At 37.2% G+C, this 15,245-nt stretch overlaps 1 protein-coding gene across 1 annotated transcript; it reads left to right on the top strand.

Annotated features, from left to right (window-relative positions):
* Positions 1-11,276: 11,276 nt before the first annotated feature.
* On the top strand, positions 11,277-12,212 carry LOC130029256 (olfactory receptor 6C2-like). The gene has a single exon (XM_056120181.1). The coding sequence runs from the start codon at positions 11,277-11,279 to the stop codon at positions 12,210-12,212; it is 936 nt and encodes a 311-aa protein (XP_055976156.1).
* Positions 12,213-15,245: the final 3,033 nt, after the last annotated feature.

Raw genomic sequence — 15,245 nt, 5'->3', positions numbered from 1 at the left:
TATATAGATTAGGAAGAGATAGAGATGCTTCATATGTCAGAACACTTTTATTTTTACAGAGGCTCAAAGCAGAGGCAGTCATGAGAGGACAATAATTTGAGGTATTTTAGATGTACTCACCATTATTGGATCTCTTGAATGGAAAGGACCATGAGTGAAAATTATTTTTAAAAGAAGCTATGATACATTCCTGTTTAAGTAGTGAGAGTTCTTACTATATAGTTCTTACTATGTTTGTAATTTCTTGTCAGATATACCATTTGCTGATAGTCACGGTCATGGTCCTCCCGTTGTTCATCAATTTGCTCAAGCAGGCCCAGTAACGTATCCATTGGAGACTTTGTTGTTACTGTGTTTGGCATATCGAATACATCACGGGTAGCTTGCCAGGCTCTGCCATGCGGGCGAGATACTCTCGGTAGCTTGCCGGGCTCTCCGAGAGGGCGGAGGAATTGAACTCGGCTCTGCCATGTTGGCTGCATGCAAGGCAAACACCCTACCACTGTGCTATCGCTCCAGCATTTGCTGATAGTAATTGCCATTTAATGCCTAGGGTTTTTTCATCATAATGATTTTTTGCTTTGCAAAATAGAAACAAAACATTTCTTATACAGTCTTATTGTTAGTACTTGTGTGTTAACTTTGCTTTTTCAGTCAAATCTAAAAGACACCACAAGACAATGTCTAAGGAATTCTATATTTTATTGTAGATGTTTCATTGTTTCAGGTATTATATTAATGTCTTTGATCCATTTTGAATTCATTTTTGTTGCTTCTTATTTGGGGCCACACATATTAGGGCTTACTGCTGATTCTACTCTAGAGATGACTTATTGTAGTGTTTGGGGTTAATATAGGGTGCCTGGATCAAAACCGGTTTGGCCTCCTGAAGGTAAGTGTCTTAGCCCCTGTATAAACTCACTGGTCCTGTATTGATCTTTGTATGATATAAATTAGTCATCTTGTTTTAGTTTTCTGCTGGTGGCTATCCACTTTTGCCAGAAATATTCATTTTAGACATTATCTCTGCCCCTATCTTCATATCTTTGCTTTGTCTGATCATAATTACAAAAAATTATGTGGTATCATAATATAAATAACTTGAATAGTGACTGGGATTGTGATTAAATCTACCCCATCACAGCTATTCAAGAAATTGCTCTAAACTACTGTCTGGTAGATGAGGTCCCCTCTCCCCGCCCCTCCCAGAGTGTCTGCTACTTATTGGCCAGGGTTAGAAGTTCCCATTGCTTTATTAGGAATGGTTTCTGTCAGCATGGTCTATGGATAATTGTACCCTGTGTCTTGTATACTGTAAACTCCTATTGAACCTTTTTGGATAAGGTCATTGTTCAGAGTAGGCATGGTAAAATTTATACTGACAAATGCAAAAATTTCCCAATCACTGTGGAGATCAGTTTGCTGAATAGCTAATGACTGAGTGTACATAACCATAATTCCCCATCAGAGCCAAAGTCAGCAGAACTGTGATACCACATCAATTGCCAGACACCAGTAACTGTGAACACTGTGCCAGGTCCCAAGCCAGATGGCATTTAGTGAAACTGCAGGTATAAGACTCAGGTGCCACTAATCTTGTTGCCAGCCAGTTTTACATTAATGAAAACCAGAGGCATCAGAATGATCTTCAAAAGATTAACTAGGGGGTACAGTGCCACCCAGAAGGTGAACTGTACTTGTGTGGAGAACCCCAACAGCTTGGGACCAAGTTTCCTGAGAAATTAAACAGTCAAAAGTTAGGTATGAGGGAGACACATCCACGAACCACCTCCAGTTTAGGTATTTAAGCTCACTTATCAGCCTTGTTTCAGAGACCCATAAATAAATCAAGAGAGATCAAAATCAGCCATTTAAGTGCATTAACGGCCATGAATCAGAGACTCACAAATGAATCTCAGAAGAGAGCAGCACTACGAAGAGATGTCTCTGCACCCCACATCCAGGCTGTTTCACAGGGCACTTTAGTGAGGGGCAGGTGTGTCTCTCCACCTGCCCCAAATGAAACCCAGCAGCTGCAAACCTTCAGAATCACTACCACGCTCACAGTCTACCTTAACAGGCTCATCCTGAGTCCCCTTTGCATGAGAATGAATCTGCTGAAAAAAACTAGGTATTGGGACTAGACTGAAAACTCCAGGCTTCATGGAGTTGGGATGGGCACTATCCCCCCCCCCCACCCCATGTCTCCCTGCCCTTCCAGTTCCTTGGCAGTCATGCCCAAGAACTGTCTCTGGGCACATTAAAGGACATGATTCAGACTCACAAATGAATCTCAGAAGAGAGCAGCCTACTACAGAGATGTCTCTGGATCCCAAATATTTTTAAAAGTTCCAGGAGTGCTCAGCCACTTTCACGGCCATACAACATCACATACTATTCATAACAAGCAGTGCAAAATAAATTATTTAGCATCTGCCTCTCGGGCAGGTTTGGGTGTGGTGGGAAAGTTCAAAATAATGGTGGTGGGAAGGTGTAATGATGATGGGATTGGTGTAGAGATATTGAATGTAAACAATTATTGTGAACAACATTATGAAAATAAATTTAAAAATTAAAAACAAGATAAATTTTTAAAAAGTGGCTGCCAGAAATCAGTAGAAGCATAGATAATAGCAAAATAATATGGGAGGACCAAATCACGGATCAGAACACCTGGAACTTAGAGTTTTTCACCTTATATTCTCACAAATCACCATGAAATGGGGTCGGGGTGGGGGAAATGAGGTAATTCAGCTGTATCAACAAATGAAGACAGAAGCCCAGAAAAGTACTCAACTCACAGAGCTTTTGATGCTACTAGAGGATGATGACATAGAAACAATTCCTTATGGTTGAATGAACTGAGGAAACCATTGTGATACAAATTCAAGAAACAAAAAACAGTTGTGGAAAGATAGTGTCACCCTAATGTCAAAAGCAGAGATATTACCAAAACGTAAAGTTACATACTAGCATCTCTAATAGACATTGATGCAAAGGTCCTCAACAATACCTTAGCAAAGTAAAAACCACAATATATCAAAAGTATCTATGGAGCGATAGCACAGCGGGTAGGGCGTTTGCCTTACAAGCGGCCAACATGGCCGACCCGAGTTCGATCCTCCGCCCCTCTCGGAGAGCCCGGCAAGCTACCGAGAGTATTCGATATGCCAGACACAGTAACAACAAAGTCTCCAATGGAGACGTTACTGGGCTCGCTCGAGCAAATCGACGATCAACGGGAGGGCCTTTACCTTACCTTATCATAGACCACAATCAAGTGGGATTTGCTTCAGGGATGCAAGAATAATTAAGTATATGCAAATCAACTAATACAATACACCATCTCAGTAAAAAAAAAGGAAAGATAAAAACTATATGATCATATCAGTAGATGCAGAGAAAGTTTTTGACAAAATCTAGTACCCATTCATGATGAAAAAAATCATCAAAATATAGGAATATAAAGAATATACCTCAAGATAGCAATGACCATTTACAATAAACCCACAAGCTAACATCATACTTAGTGGTGAAAAACTGAAAGATTTCCCTCAGAGATAAGGCACAAGGCAATGGTGTATACCTTCCCCACTGTAGTTATATATCATTTCAGAAGTCCTTGTCACAGCAATCAGGCAAAAATAAAGAAATTAGGTTTGTTTTTTCAAGCCCATGTTCTACTTGTATGCTTAATTTTCTCTGATCTTTCCATAGCTGGAGAAGACCATGTTCTCTCTTAAGCATTTATTTCTCTATTACTCTCCCCTCACATCTTTCTAAGTAAATTTCCTTCAATAAAAACTATTTTGCTTCAAAAAAATAAATAAAAGAAATGAAAAGGATCCAAACTGAAAAATAACTGACTACTTGAAGTTTACTTGATGATAAATATAGAAAATACTAGACCCCACTGAAAAATTCTTAGAAGCAACAAGCCAACACATCAAAGTATCAGGTTACAAACTACATACAAAAGCTCACTGCATTTCTATGAGCAATGTCCTAAAAGAGAAACAAATAGAAAACAAATGGAAACCGTTATATATGGTTTCCAACCAAGGACACTATATATGCTTCACTCATTTGTGGTATTTAAAGGAAACAAAACAATGATATACACACAGCATCTACTTATCACAAACCCTGGCTATTAGAGTATAAACTGTGAACACCAGATTTTGGGGAAAAGGTGCACAGGAAGTGTCTCAGAGCATATTGTAGAGATGTGATGTTGTGGGAATTTGGTAGTAATGAGGTGAGGTAAGTGTACACCAAAATCACAAATTTCAGTACCATTATAAACATATAATCTAAACTTCTGGGTGGTGTGTTAAGTGAAATACCAGAGGGAAAAGGACAAATACAAGATGATCTCACATGTAGAGTAGAGAAAAACAAGGGAGTAGATTGTATCAGATAATAGAGTCCTTGTCTTGGCCTGGATAACATTACTTACTGCAAACACTGGGGTAGTAGCAGGGGAATGAAGATCAGACAAGAGGAGAAATACAGTGAAAGAGGGTCTTCGGCACATTGGTGGTGGTGTACAGAAATTTTATACATCAATGCTATAAACTTAAACACTATTATAAGCATATTACCCAAACTAAATACTTTTAATTTTAATAATTTTAAAATAAAAATAAAATATTTGAAAATACTCTTAATTTATAGTGAATTGACTTTAAAAGTGATCAACATTAATTTGTTGAAATAAATCATAATAACTCATAGTTATATGTTTGTTAACTTAGATTTTATTTGGAAATTGAAGAATATTTCACATATGCAATTACACAAATGATGCAGTGGGCACTATTTTTAAGTAACACTATAAATATATATATTTGAAGAAAACTGGCTGGAAACTTACTAATATAATTAAAATGTGTACAATATGATTTATTTAGTTTTCTATTTTCTTTTCTAATACTTTCCAAACATATAAATTGTAAAGCAAAGTAGTAACAACAAATGTAGTTTTCTTTATGATTTTCTCATATTACATATTCTGTTTACATGTTGTGATAGCAAAATGAAACTAAATTTACTTTTTCAATAGGTTAAAATAATGATAAGATCTCACACTTAAATTTGCTTTTACAGTTAAGATTTTTTCATTGCCTTAATAGCCTTCCTCTATTGTTTCTTCCTTCTGTCCCCAAGGACACTGTCTCCGAAGAAGCCAGAGTTAGCAAAATTTTTACCCCTATTTTTATTATCTGAAGATTCACTAATGGTTCTCTACTTAGGTCACCAGGGACTCTTTTGTTTATTCATTTAGTTGCATTTTTATCAAATGAAGGAAGGGTAGAGCTAGATATGGTAAATGTGTTCACAGACCTAAGACATGGCAATAGCAGACTTTTCTTAAATTTGAGAATGTTCCTGACATTCCACAACATTCATTATATTTATTTATTTAGCTTTTGATGGAGTACTATAATAGTAAAGCAAGGGTTTTGTGCTATTGATGGAAGATGGATATTTCAGAGATTTAGATGCCTTATAGAACAGTTTTTAATGTGACGCTAGGTTCATTTTCAAAAGAAAATTTTATGGTTCATATGAAAAACTTTCTCACAATTACCAACTTACAGATTTTGAGATTTCAAGTGTTTCATAAACAGCATAAACGATGATGTCCTGCCATAATGGTAAGTGATATAAAAGTTGTTATTTAAATTTTATTTACTGTTGTCTGATTTCATTTTCTTATACTCTGAAAAACATATTTTATCAATTTTTGTTTTAAAATTGGAAATGTGAGCAGTTCATTTTTGTATTTAGCACTGTATACATTTTTAAAAAATTTTTAGAATGCACAAATTGTTCTAGGATATTTTATGCAAGTATGTTGATATTCAAATGGACTAACATCTGAAAGATACCTAGAAATGTATTGTCACACCCTCATCAAAAAAGAGAATATATTTCTATAGTTGTGTAATCTTCTACCTTAATTTCCCATAAGAATAACACATTTGTTGAAGATGCATTCTCACTGGAGATCCTCACTGAACATTTACTTTGGACAAAGAATAAACAAAAGCAGGCATATTTCACTCAGCCATATTTTAAAAATTCTTGCATTCTTGCTGTGTCATACCTATGACATGGTAAAAGGAAAAGGCAAATATGTTTTTAGAACATATCATATGGTGATACTGCTGTGTATATTTGAACAATAATCCTATGCATGTTGTCTGAGATATTAGAATGGAGGTTGTAGAAGGTAGGAGAAGAACAGCAGAAATATCTCTCCCATTTTTCAATTTGACGGGGGCTGGAGCAATAGCACAGCGGTAGGGCGTTTGCCTTGCACGCAGCCAACATGGCCGACTCGAGTTCGATTCCTCCGCCCTTCTCGGAGAGCCCGGCAAGTTACCAAGAGTATCTCACCTGCAGGGCAGAGCCTGGCAAGCTACCCGTGACGTACTCGATATGCCAAACACAGTAACAACAAGTCTCATGATGGAGATGTTACTGGGCCCGCTCGAGCAAATCGATGAACAACGGGAGGACCATGACCATTCATGTATTATGTCAATTTGACATGAGATAGTTGTTCAATATATCTTTTAGTTTCCTTCCTTAGAGTAGCCTATCAGATTAATCATAAACCTAGTTCAAGTTATTTGTTGGTGACTGGGATTTAAGAGCTTTCTCGAGTGACTAGTAGTTAATTACAACCCACATCAGTAAAACAATATATTAATTTACACACATAAAAGAACATATCCGATATTTGGTTTGGGAGCCATACCCTGAAATGTTCAGGGGGACACTTCACTTAAGTTCAAGGACTCATTCCCAGAGGTACTCAGTCTCCAGCCTGAAACTAAAGTATTTGGATTTCTAAAATATACTTAATCATCAAAAACGTAAAACAATCTGTGAAAGCATTATTAATACAAACTTATAATTAATACCTCACAAACATGCTCAAATACAGAAATTTGACCAACAAAACTGTACTAGAATATAGAGCAAGAAAATGTATTTTTTCTTTCTTATCCTATGGCAACAAACTGAAACAGAAGAAAAATTCACTTTATTAAAAAATAGGTTTCAAAATCATAGAATGTATACCTTAACATGAATTGTTTTAGACTAGAAGTTTAAATAAAAATGAAATTAGCTCTGTAGGTATTAGATTTAAATATATTCTAGAGGTAAATTTATATTAAAATTTTTGTTGGACAGTTGACAACAGTTCTTGGCATATTAGTTGTTGTGAGCCATTATAGAAAGAAAAAGATAGGCTTTTAATGATGTCCACAAATTAGTATTTTTTTGTAAACTGTAACCATAATAACAAGAATTATTTCTTATTGGATCACAATGACAAAAATTAGAGAGTATATTATCATACATAATGGAAAATTACATAAGTCTTAAAAACGAAGCTATGGGAGCAGATAAATAGTACAGCATTTCAGGCACATGCATTGAAAGTAACCAAGCCCAGTTAATTCGAGGTACCAGTTGGTCCCCACATTGCCAGTGCAGCCCAGGAGGCCCCCTAGAACTGCTGGTATTACCTTAGAGACCATGAGCAACATTGGTGTGGCACTGCATATACGAGCACTGGCTGAAAAAGAGTCACCAATGGACCTCTCCCCTCCTCCTGAGCACAGATTGAGAACAGCCTCACCAAAAAGACAAAGTTAAAATACCAGCAACTTGGATGAGTTAAAGACTGAATACAGATGTTCTGTGAGAAGCAGTTACTAAAATACCTGTCCCATGGGATGTGCTCAAGCAAGTATAATCTATTTTTTATTAAAAGTTAAATATGAAAAAGAAAGGGGCGGAGGAGCGATAGCATAGCGGTAGGGCGTTCGCCTTACAAGCGGCCAACATGGCCGACCCGAGTTCGATTCCTCCGCCCCTCTTGGAGAGCCCGGCAAGCTACCGAGAGTATCCGATATGCCAGACACAGTAGCAACAAAGTCTCCAATGGAGACGTTACTGGGCCCGCTCGAGCAAATCGACGATCAACGGGAGGGCCTTTATTTATTTTATATTTTTATGAAAAGAAAGAGATTGAGATCTGGAGAACATGAGTTTTATGTATGCCTATAATTATTTTTTTTTGTTTGCTTTTTGGCTCCCACCCGGCGATGCACAGGTTACTCTTGGCTTATTCACTCAGGAATCACTCCTGGCGATGCTCGGGGGATATGGGATGCTGGGGATCGAACTTGGGTCGACTGCCAGCAAGGCAAACACCCTACCCACTGTGCTATCACTCCAGCCTCGGCTGTAAATTTTTGAGTCCTTAAAAAAATTCGGATTTGGCCAAAGCGATACTATGACGGGTAGGATGCTTGGCTTGCATGGGCTCAACACATATTCTATGTGTTGGCACCCAGTGTGTTGCCCCAGGCCCTGCCAGGAATGATCTCTGAGTACAGAGCCAAGGTATCTGTGTACATCCTTGATCATCACTGGGTGTGACACTCAAAAACAATGATTTTCTGACAGGGACTGTCAAGCTACAGAGTAAATATTAAAGTAAAAAAAAGTAAAGGTCCTCCCGTTGATCGTCGATTTGCTCGAGCGGGCCCAGTAACGTCTCCATTGGAGACTTTGTTGTTACTGTGTCTGGCATATCGAATACTCTCGGTAGCTTGCCGGGCTCTCCGAGAGGGGCGGAGGACTCGAACTCGGGTCGACCATGTTGGCTGCGTGCAAGGCAGACGCCCTACCCGCTGTGCTATCGCTCCAGCCCGCAGTAAATATTAGTACGGTGAAAAGGGAAGAAATAAAGAGAACACTAACAAACAAACTAGTTAGGGATCAATGATATCTGTAGTGTCTTTGTAGCATATTAACTAAGGTACTTTGAGAAATTAGAAATGGACACTGCATAAGTATATTGTAAATTAGAAGTCCAAGTTAGGCACAATCTTGGATCTTAAGAGTAGTGTTCATTAGAAAGAAAGAGGGAAAATGGATAAAAGGGATTCATTACATGGAAAAAGAATTGAAATTTCCTTGGTAAACATAATGTAAGATATCAACAGGCTTATTTTTCTTTATTATTATTATTATTATTTTATAATGAATCACCGCAGTTACAAACTTACAAACTTTTATGCTTACGTTTCAATCATACGATGATCGAGTACCCATTCCTTCACCAGTGCCCATTCTCCACCCACAATGATCCTGGTATTCCTCCCACCATCACCACCCTATCTTCTCCACCCCACCCTGCCTCTGTGGCAGGGCATTCCCCTTTGCTCTTTCTCTCTCCTCATGGGTGTTGTGTTTTGCAATAGAGGTATTGAATGGCCATCATTCAGTCTGTAGTCTACTTTCAGCACTCATCTCCCATCCTGAGCGGGCCCTCCAAGAGCCCCATACTTGGTGGTCCCTTCTCTATCTGAGCTGCCTTTCCTCCAGCATGTGAGGCCAGCTTGTAAGCCATGGAGCAGCAATTCTCCTGGTATTCATCCCTACTATTCTTGGGTGTAAGTCTCCCATTCTGTTACTTTATATTCCACAAATTATTGCAATCTTTCCATGTTTGTCCCTCTCTTTCTGACTCTTCACTTAACATCTTAACATGACACTCTCCATGTTGATCCACTTATATGCAAATTTCATGACTCCTTCCTTTCTAATAGCTGCCTAGTATTTCATTGTGTAGTACCAAAGTTTCTTTAACCAGTCATCTGTTCTTGGGCACTTGGGTTTTTCCCACATTCTGGCTATTGTAAACAATGCAGCAATGAACATACAAGTGCAGATGTCATTTCTGCTATACTTTTTTGCATCTCTGGGATATATTTCCAAAAGTGGTATTGCTGGGTCAAATGGGAGCTCAATTTCTAATTTTTTGAGAAATGTCCATACTGTTTTCCAAAAGGGCTGAACCAGTTGGCATTCCCATCAGCAGTGAAGGTGAGTCCCTTTCTCCCCACATCTGCGCAAATACTGATTGCTTTTGTTCTTTTGGATGTTGGCCAGTCTCTGTGGTGTTAGATGATATCTCATTGTTGTTTTGATCTGCCTCTCCCCAATGACTAATGTTTTTTTATTTGAGAGAAATTGAAGAGCAGTTTTTCATATGCCTTTTGGCCATTTTAATTTTTTCTTTGAGAAAGTTTCTATTCATTCATTGCCCCATTTTCTGATGGGGTTGGGTGCTTTCTTCTTGTAGAGTTCAACCATTACCTTGTATATCCTTGATATCAATCCCTTATCAGTTGGGTATTGGGTGAATATTCTTTCCCACTTTGTAGATTGTCTTTGTATTCTGGTCACTGTATCTTTTGAGGTGCAGAAACTTCTTAGTTTAAGATAGTCCCATTTATTTATCTCTGTTTCTACTTGCTTGGTCAGTGGGGTGTCATATTTGAAGATACCTTTAGCTTCAATCATGTGGAGGGTTTGCTGACCTTGTCTTTAATGTACCTAATTGATTCTGGTCTGATGTTGAGGTCTTTAATCCATTTTGATCTTACTTTTGTGCATGGTGTAAAGTAAGAGGTCTGAGCCCACTTATTTTTGCATGTAGCTGTCCAGTTTTGCCAGCACAATTTGTTAAAGAGGCTTTCCTTGCTCCACTTCACATTTCCTTCTCCCTTATCAAAGTTTAGATGATTGTATATTTGAGGCTGTAAGGATATTAGTTCCTGTTCCATTGGTCTGCCTTTGTTCCAGTACCATGCTGTTTTAATTATAACTGCTTTGTAGTAGAGTTGGAGGTTGGAGAAGGTGATGCCTCTCATCTTCTTTTCCCCAAGAATTGCTTTAGCTATTCATGGGGGTTTATTGTTCCATATGTATTTCAGAAGTGTTTAATCCATTTCTTTGAAGAATTTCATGGGTATTCTTATAAGAATCAACATGTTTGTTTTTAATGATGCACAATTGAAATATATAAAGGTTGAATGCAATGTTACTCTGACCAAAAAAATAACAAAATGAATTTTCTTATATCTGTACTTGACAATTTGTGTCTTCTTAAAATATTAATATATATCAGGCAACCTGAGTTTATTCTATACACTGTGTAGTAACTGGTATACTATGTATATTTATGTGTTTACATATATAGAGAATACATATGTATTCAAAAACACTTCTCCCAGATTTTCTTTTTTATATCCTGCCTCCTTCTAACTTTCTAAAGCTGCAATTAATAAAAAAATCTGATTATAGATTTTATACTGATTATAGATTTTACACTGTTAAGATAATATATGACAAAATATCTCTATGTTATGTGCAGATTTAACAGAAGACAAAGTTCAACAATGAGAAACCATACGGTAACAACATTTATTCTTCTGGGACTGACAGATGACCCGCAGCTGCAGGTTATAATTTTTATTTTTCTCTTTCTCACCTACATGTTGAGCATAACTGGGAACCTGACTATCATCTCCCTCGTGCTGTTAGATTCCCAACTTCAAACAGCCATGTACTTTTTCCTACAAAATTTCTCCCTTTTGGAGATTTCATTCACATCTGCTTCTATTCCCAGATATTTATATAGCATAGCAACAGGTGACAATTTCATTACCTACAATGCTTGTGCCTGCCAAGTATTTTTTACTGACTTATTTGGTATAACTGAATTTTTCCTCCTTGCTGCCATGTCTTATGACCGCTATGTGGCTATCTGCAAACCCCTGCATTATGTAACCATCATGAACAGCAGAGTCTGCAGAAGACTTGTCCTTTGTTGTTGGGTTTCTGGCCTATTTGTTATAATCCCCCCACTTAGCCTTGGCCTAAATCTGGAATTTTGTGATTCAAACATCATAGATCATTTTATCTGTGATGCATCTCCTCTCTTGAAAATCTCATGCTCAAATACTTGGTTCATGGAACAGACTGTTATAACCTGTGCTGTGGTGACACTCATTATAACACTTATATGTATAGTTCTGTCCTACATGTATATCATCAAGACAATTTTAAGATTTCCTTCAATCCAGCAAAAGAAAAAGGCCTTTTCTACCTGTTCTTCCCATATGATTGTGGTTTCAATCACTTATGGCAGCTGCATCTTTGTCTACATCAAACCTTCTGCCAAGGAATCAGTAGCCATTAACAAAGGTGTGATGGTGCTCACAACGTCTATAGCTCCAGTACTGAACCCTTTCATTTACACACTGAGGAACAAACAAGTCAAAGAAAGCTTCAATAATTCAATCAAAAGAATAATGATATTTTTTAAGAAATAAGAGACAATTATATAAATGAACACAATGGGTATAATAAAATCTCAGATTCCCCAATCAAATAAACTTATTCAAAAGTTTTATTTCCTCTGGATCTAGAGGTATCTTCCTTTTTAAGATAATTCCATAAATAAACATGTTCACACATTTTTTAAAATTTTAAATCCTGTTCAGAGATCTCAAAGAAGTGGGGTGAATGCCAACGTGCCAGGCCCTTGAGTGCATTCTGGCACCTCCTGACATCCTGAGAACTGCTGATGCGACCCCTGTGACCCTCAGCACAAAAGTAGAATTCAAATCTTTCAGTTTTACCCCTAAACTAACAACACCCATTACAATGCCCAAAATGTATAAATAAATAAAACTAGTATAACTTCAAATTAAAACTATCAAAAGAGAAAATTATAGGTTAGTAAGATATCTCATTCTTTTCAAAAAGAATAAGCAATAGTTATCATTGTTTCCCCAATCCAAAACTTTCAAATTATTTATTCATTGATTCACTAAATACATGTGTGAGGTGCTAATTTTGGTACAGGTACTGTTTTACTTATTTTTGCTGAGGGTAGACACACCCAGCAGTGTTCATGGCTAATTCCTAGCCCTGTGATCAGGAACTTCTATTGGCTATACTCAGGGGGCCACAGATGGGACCCAGGATCAAATCCAGGTTGCTGGTATGCAAGGCAAGAATCCTATCTTCTGTACACTCTCTAGCTCCCACGTATTGTTTTAGACACCAAAAATCGAGGAAGGAGCAAAATTACAAAATTTACTATTGTGTGCCATCTGGAGCAAACAAAAATAGATCTGATAATCTTTTCTTAATAATTATTATTTCTAATAATTTAAGTACTTTTGTATTGAAAAATCCCTTGCCAGATATAGAGTACATTGCCATATCATCAGAGAATAAGCAACTGTATACACACAAAAAATATGGGGAAGAAGAAATAAAATTGGGCTAGAGTGATAAGTTAGTATGATGCTTACCTTTCATGTGGATGACACAGGTTGAATCCTGGAGCACTGCCAGGAGTGATTTCTGAAAGCAGAACCAGGAGAAACCTCTGAATATCACAAGGTGTTCCCCCCCCCCCCAAAAAAAAGAAGAAAAAAAGGAAAGAAAATAAACTAAATAAAATCAGCTAAATATATAGGATACTAGGAACAAATATTTTCAAAAAGAACATGAAACTGTACATAAAGTTATTGAATTCTTATAACAAATATGTATACACTGGAAGAACATAAACTGTCACATCTCCAAGATAGTTCATCATCTGAAATCATCTCCCCTTTTCGTTGCAATTTAAGAATTTGAACCTATAATTTCCCTCTGTTTTCATGTCTGGGCTTCTCTGTCAAGTAATATTTTTCATATTTTGTTGACTTTTTTCTTTAGTATTCAATTGAAAGGGCTGGAGTGATAGCACAGTGGGTAGGGTGTTTGCCTTGCACGCAGCCAACATGGCCGACCCGAGTTCGATTCCTCTGCCCCTCTCAGAGAGCCTGCAAGCTACTGAGAGTATCTCGCCCGCACGGCAGAGCCTGGCAAGCTACCCGTGACGTACTGATATGCCAAACACAGTAACAACAAGTCTCACGAAGGAGGCGTTACTGGGACCACTCGAACAAATCGATGAACAACGGGAGGACCGTGACCATGACCGTGATTCAACTGAAAAATAACTTCTTCAAAAAAATGAACATAAAAATACCATGCGATGCAACAACCACTTAAATAATAAAAAAAAAACTGAAATCAGAATCAGGAAGAATATCTTAATCTCATTTTCAATGAAGAAATATTAAAAACTAAGGTGTAAAAATAAAATCCAAGTATTTATTTACTGAGGAATGGTGTAAAATATTATAAAACTCTAGAAGGAAACATGGTGGTAAGATCACTGACATATGTCTTTATATTTTTTTAATTTGATAAACAAGTGACTACTATGAATTAAACTAAAATGTATCTGCACAGCAAAGGGAACCAATTTGCTCGAGCGGGCTCAGTAACGTAAGTAAAGGCCCTCCCATTGATCATCGATTTGCTCGAGCGGGCCCAGTAACGTCTCCATTGGAGACTTTGTTGTTACTGTGTTTGGCATATCGAGTATGTCACGGGGAGCTTGCCAGGCTCTGCCATGCGGGCGAGATACTCTCGGTAGCTTGCCGGGCTCTCCGAGAGCGGTGGAGGAATCGAACTCAGGTCAGCCATGTTGGCCGCGTGTAAGGCGAACGCCCTACCCGCTGTGCTATCGTATTATTAAATGGTAATTCATTGTATGAGAATTGTATGAGAACCCATATAACTGATACAGGGGTATTAATATATATAAGACACTTGCATAACTCAATACCAAAAAAACTATTGAAAAATTAGTACCTAAATATTTTTCAAAAGAAGATGAACATACGACTAACACATTTATAAAAGATACTCATTATCTCTTATTGTCAGTATAATGAAAATGAAAAAAAATTATATATCATGTCATACCTCTTCAGATGACTATGATCTGAAGGGCAAGGGGTAATCTTTAGCATTAAAGAGGAGAAAGAGAGATGATTGCTCACAGCTGGTGGAAACATAAGCGGTTTAGCCACTGTAAAGAATGGTATGGGGAGTGCTAAAGATTTTTTGAAAATAAAAATCTAGTTTCTCAACTTTTTAGTATCTGAATTTTTTTAACACTCTAACTCAAAAATATATTCATACCCAATGGTCATTGCATTGCATTATGATAAGGATGGATTTTCATGTATATGCTTGGCAAAATTAGAGGGACAAGGACAAATATTGTATTATCTCATTTATACATGTAGTCTAAATAAAATTAATTTATAAACAAAAGTAAAGATTGAAGGTTTCCATAGTAATGGTATATGTTAAATGGGAAAAGTGTTAAAAGTTGCAACCTCCAATTCAAAAATGCATAAGTTGTAGAGTATAAGAGTGGGAATTACAGTTAATAATGATGTATTTTGTATTTAAAAGTTGCTTAAGATACCAAAATTTTTAACTTAAGT

Source organism: Sorex fumeus, unplaced genomic scaffold, assembly GCF_029834395.1.
Source record: "Sorex fumeus unplaced genomic scaffold, SorFum_2.1 ptg000042l, whole genome shotgun sequence".
NCBI classification, from domain to species: Eukaryota; Metazoa; Chordata; class Mammalia; order Eulipotyphla; family Soricidae; genus Sorex; species Sorex fumeus.
Note: the sequence above shows the minus strand (reverse complement) of the source record. Positions and strands in the feature narration are given on the sequence as shown.

What these genes read in the sequence shown, in the direction of transcription:
- LOC130029256 (XM_056120181.1), top strand. Translation starts at nt 11,277, where the DNA reads ATGAGAAACCATACGGTAACAACATTTATTCTTCTGGGACTGACAGAT.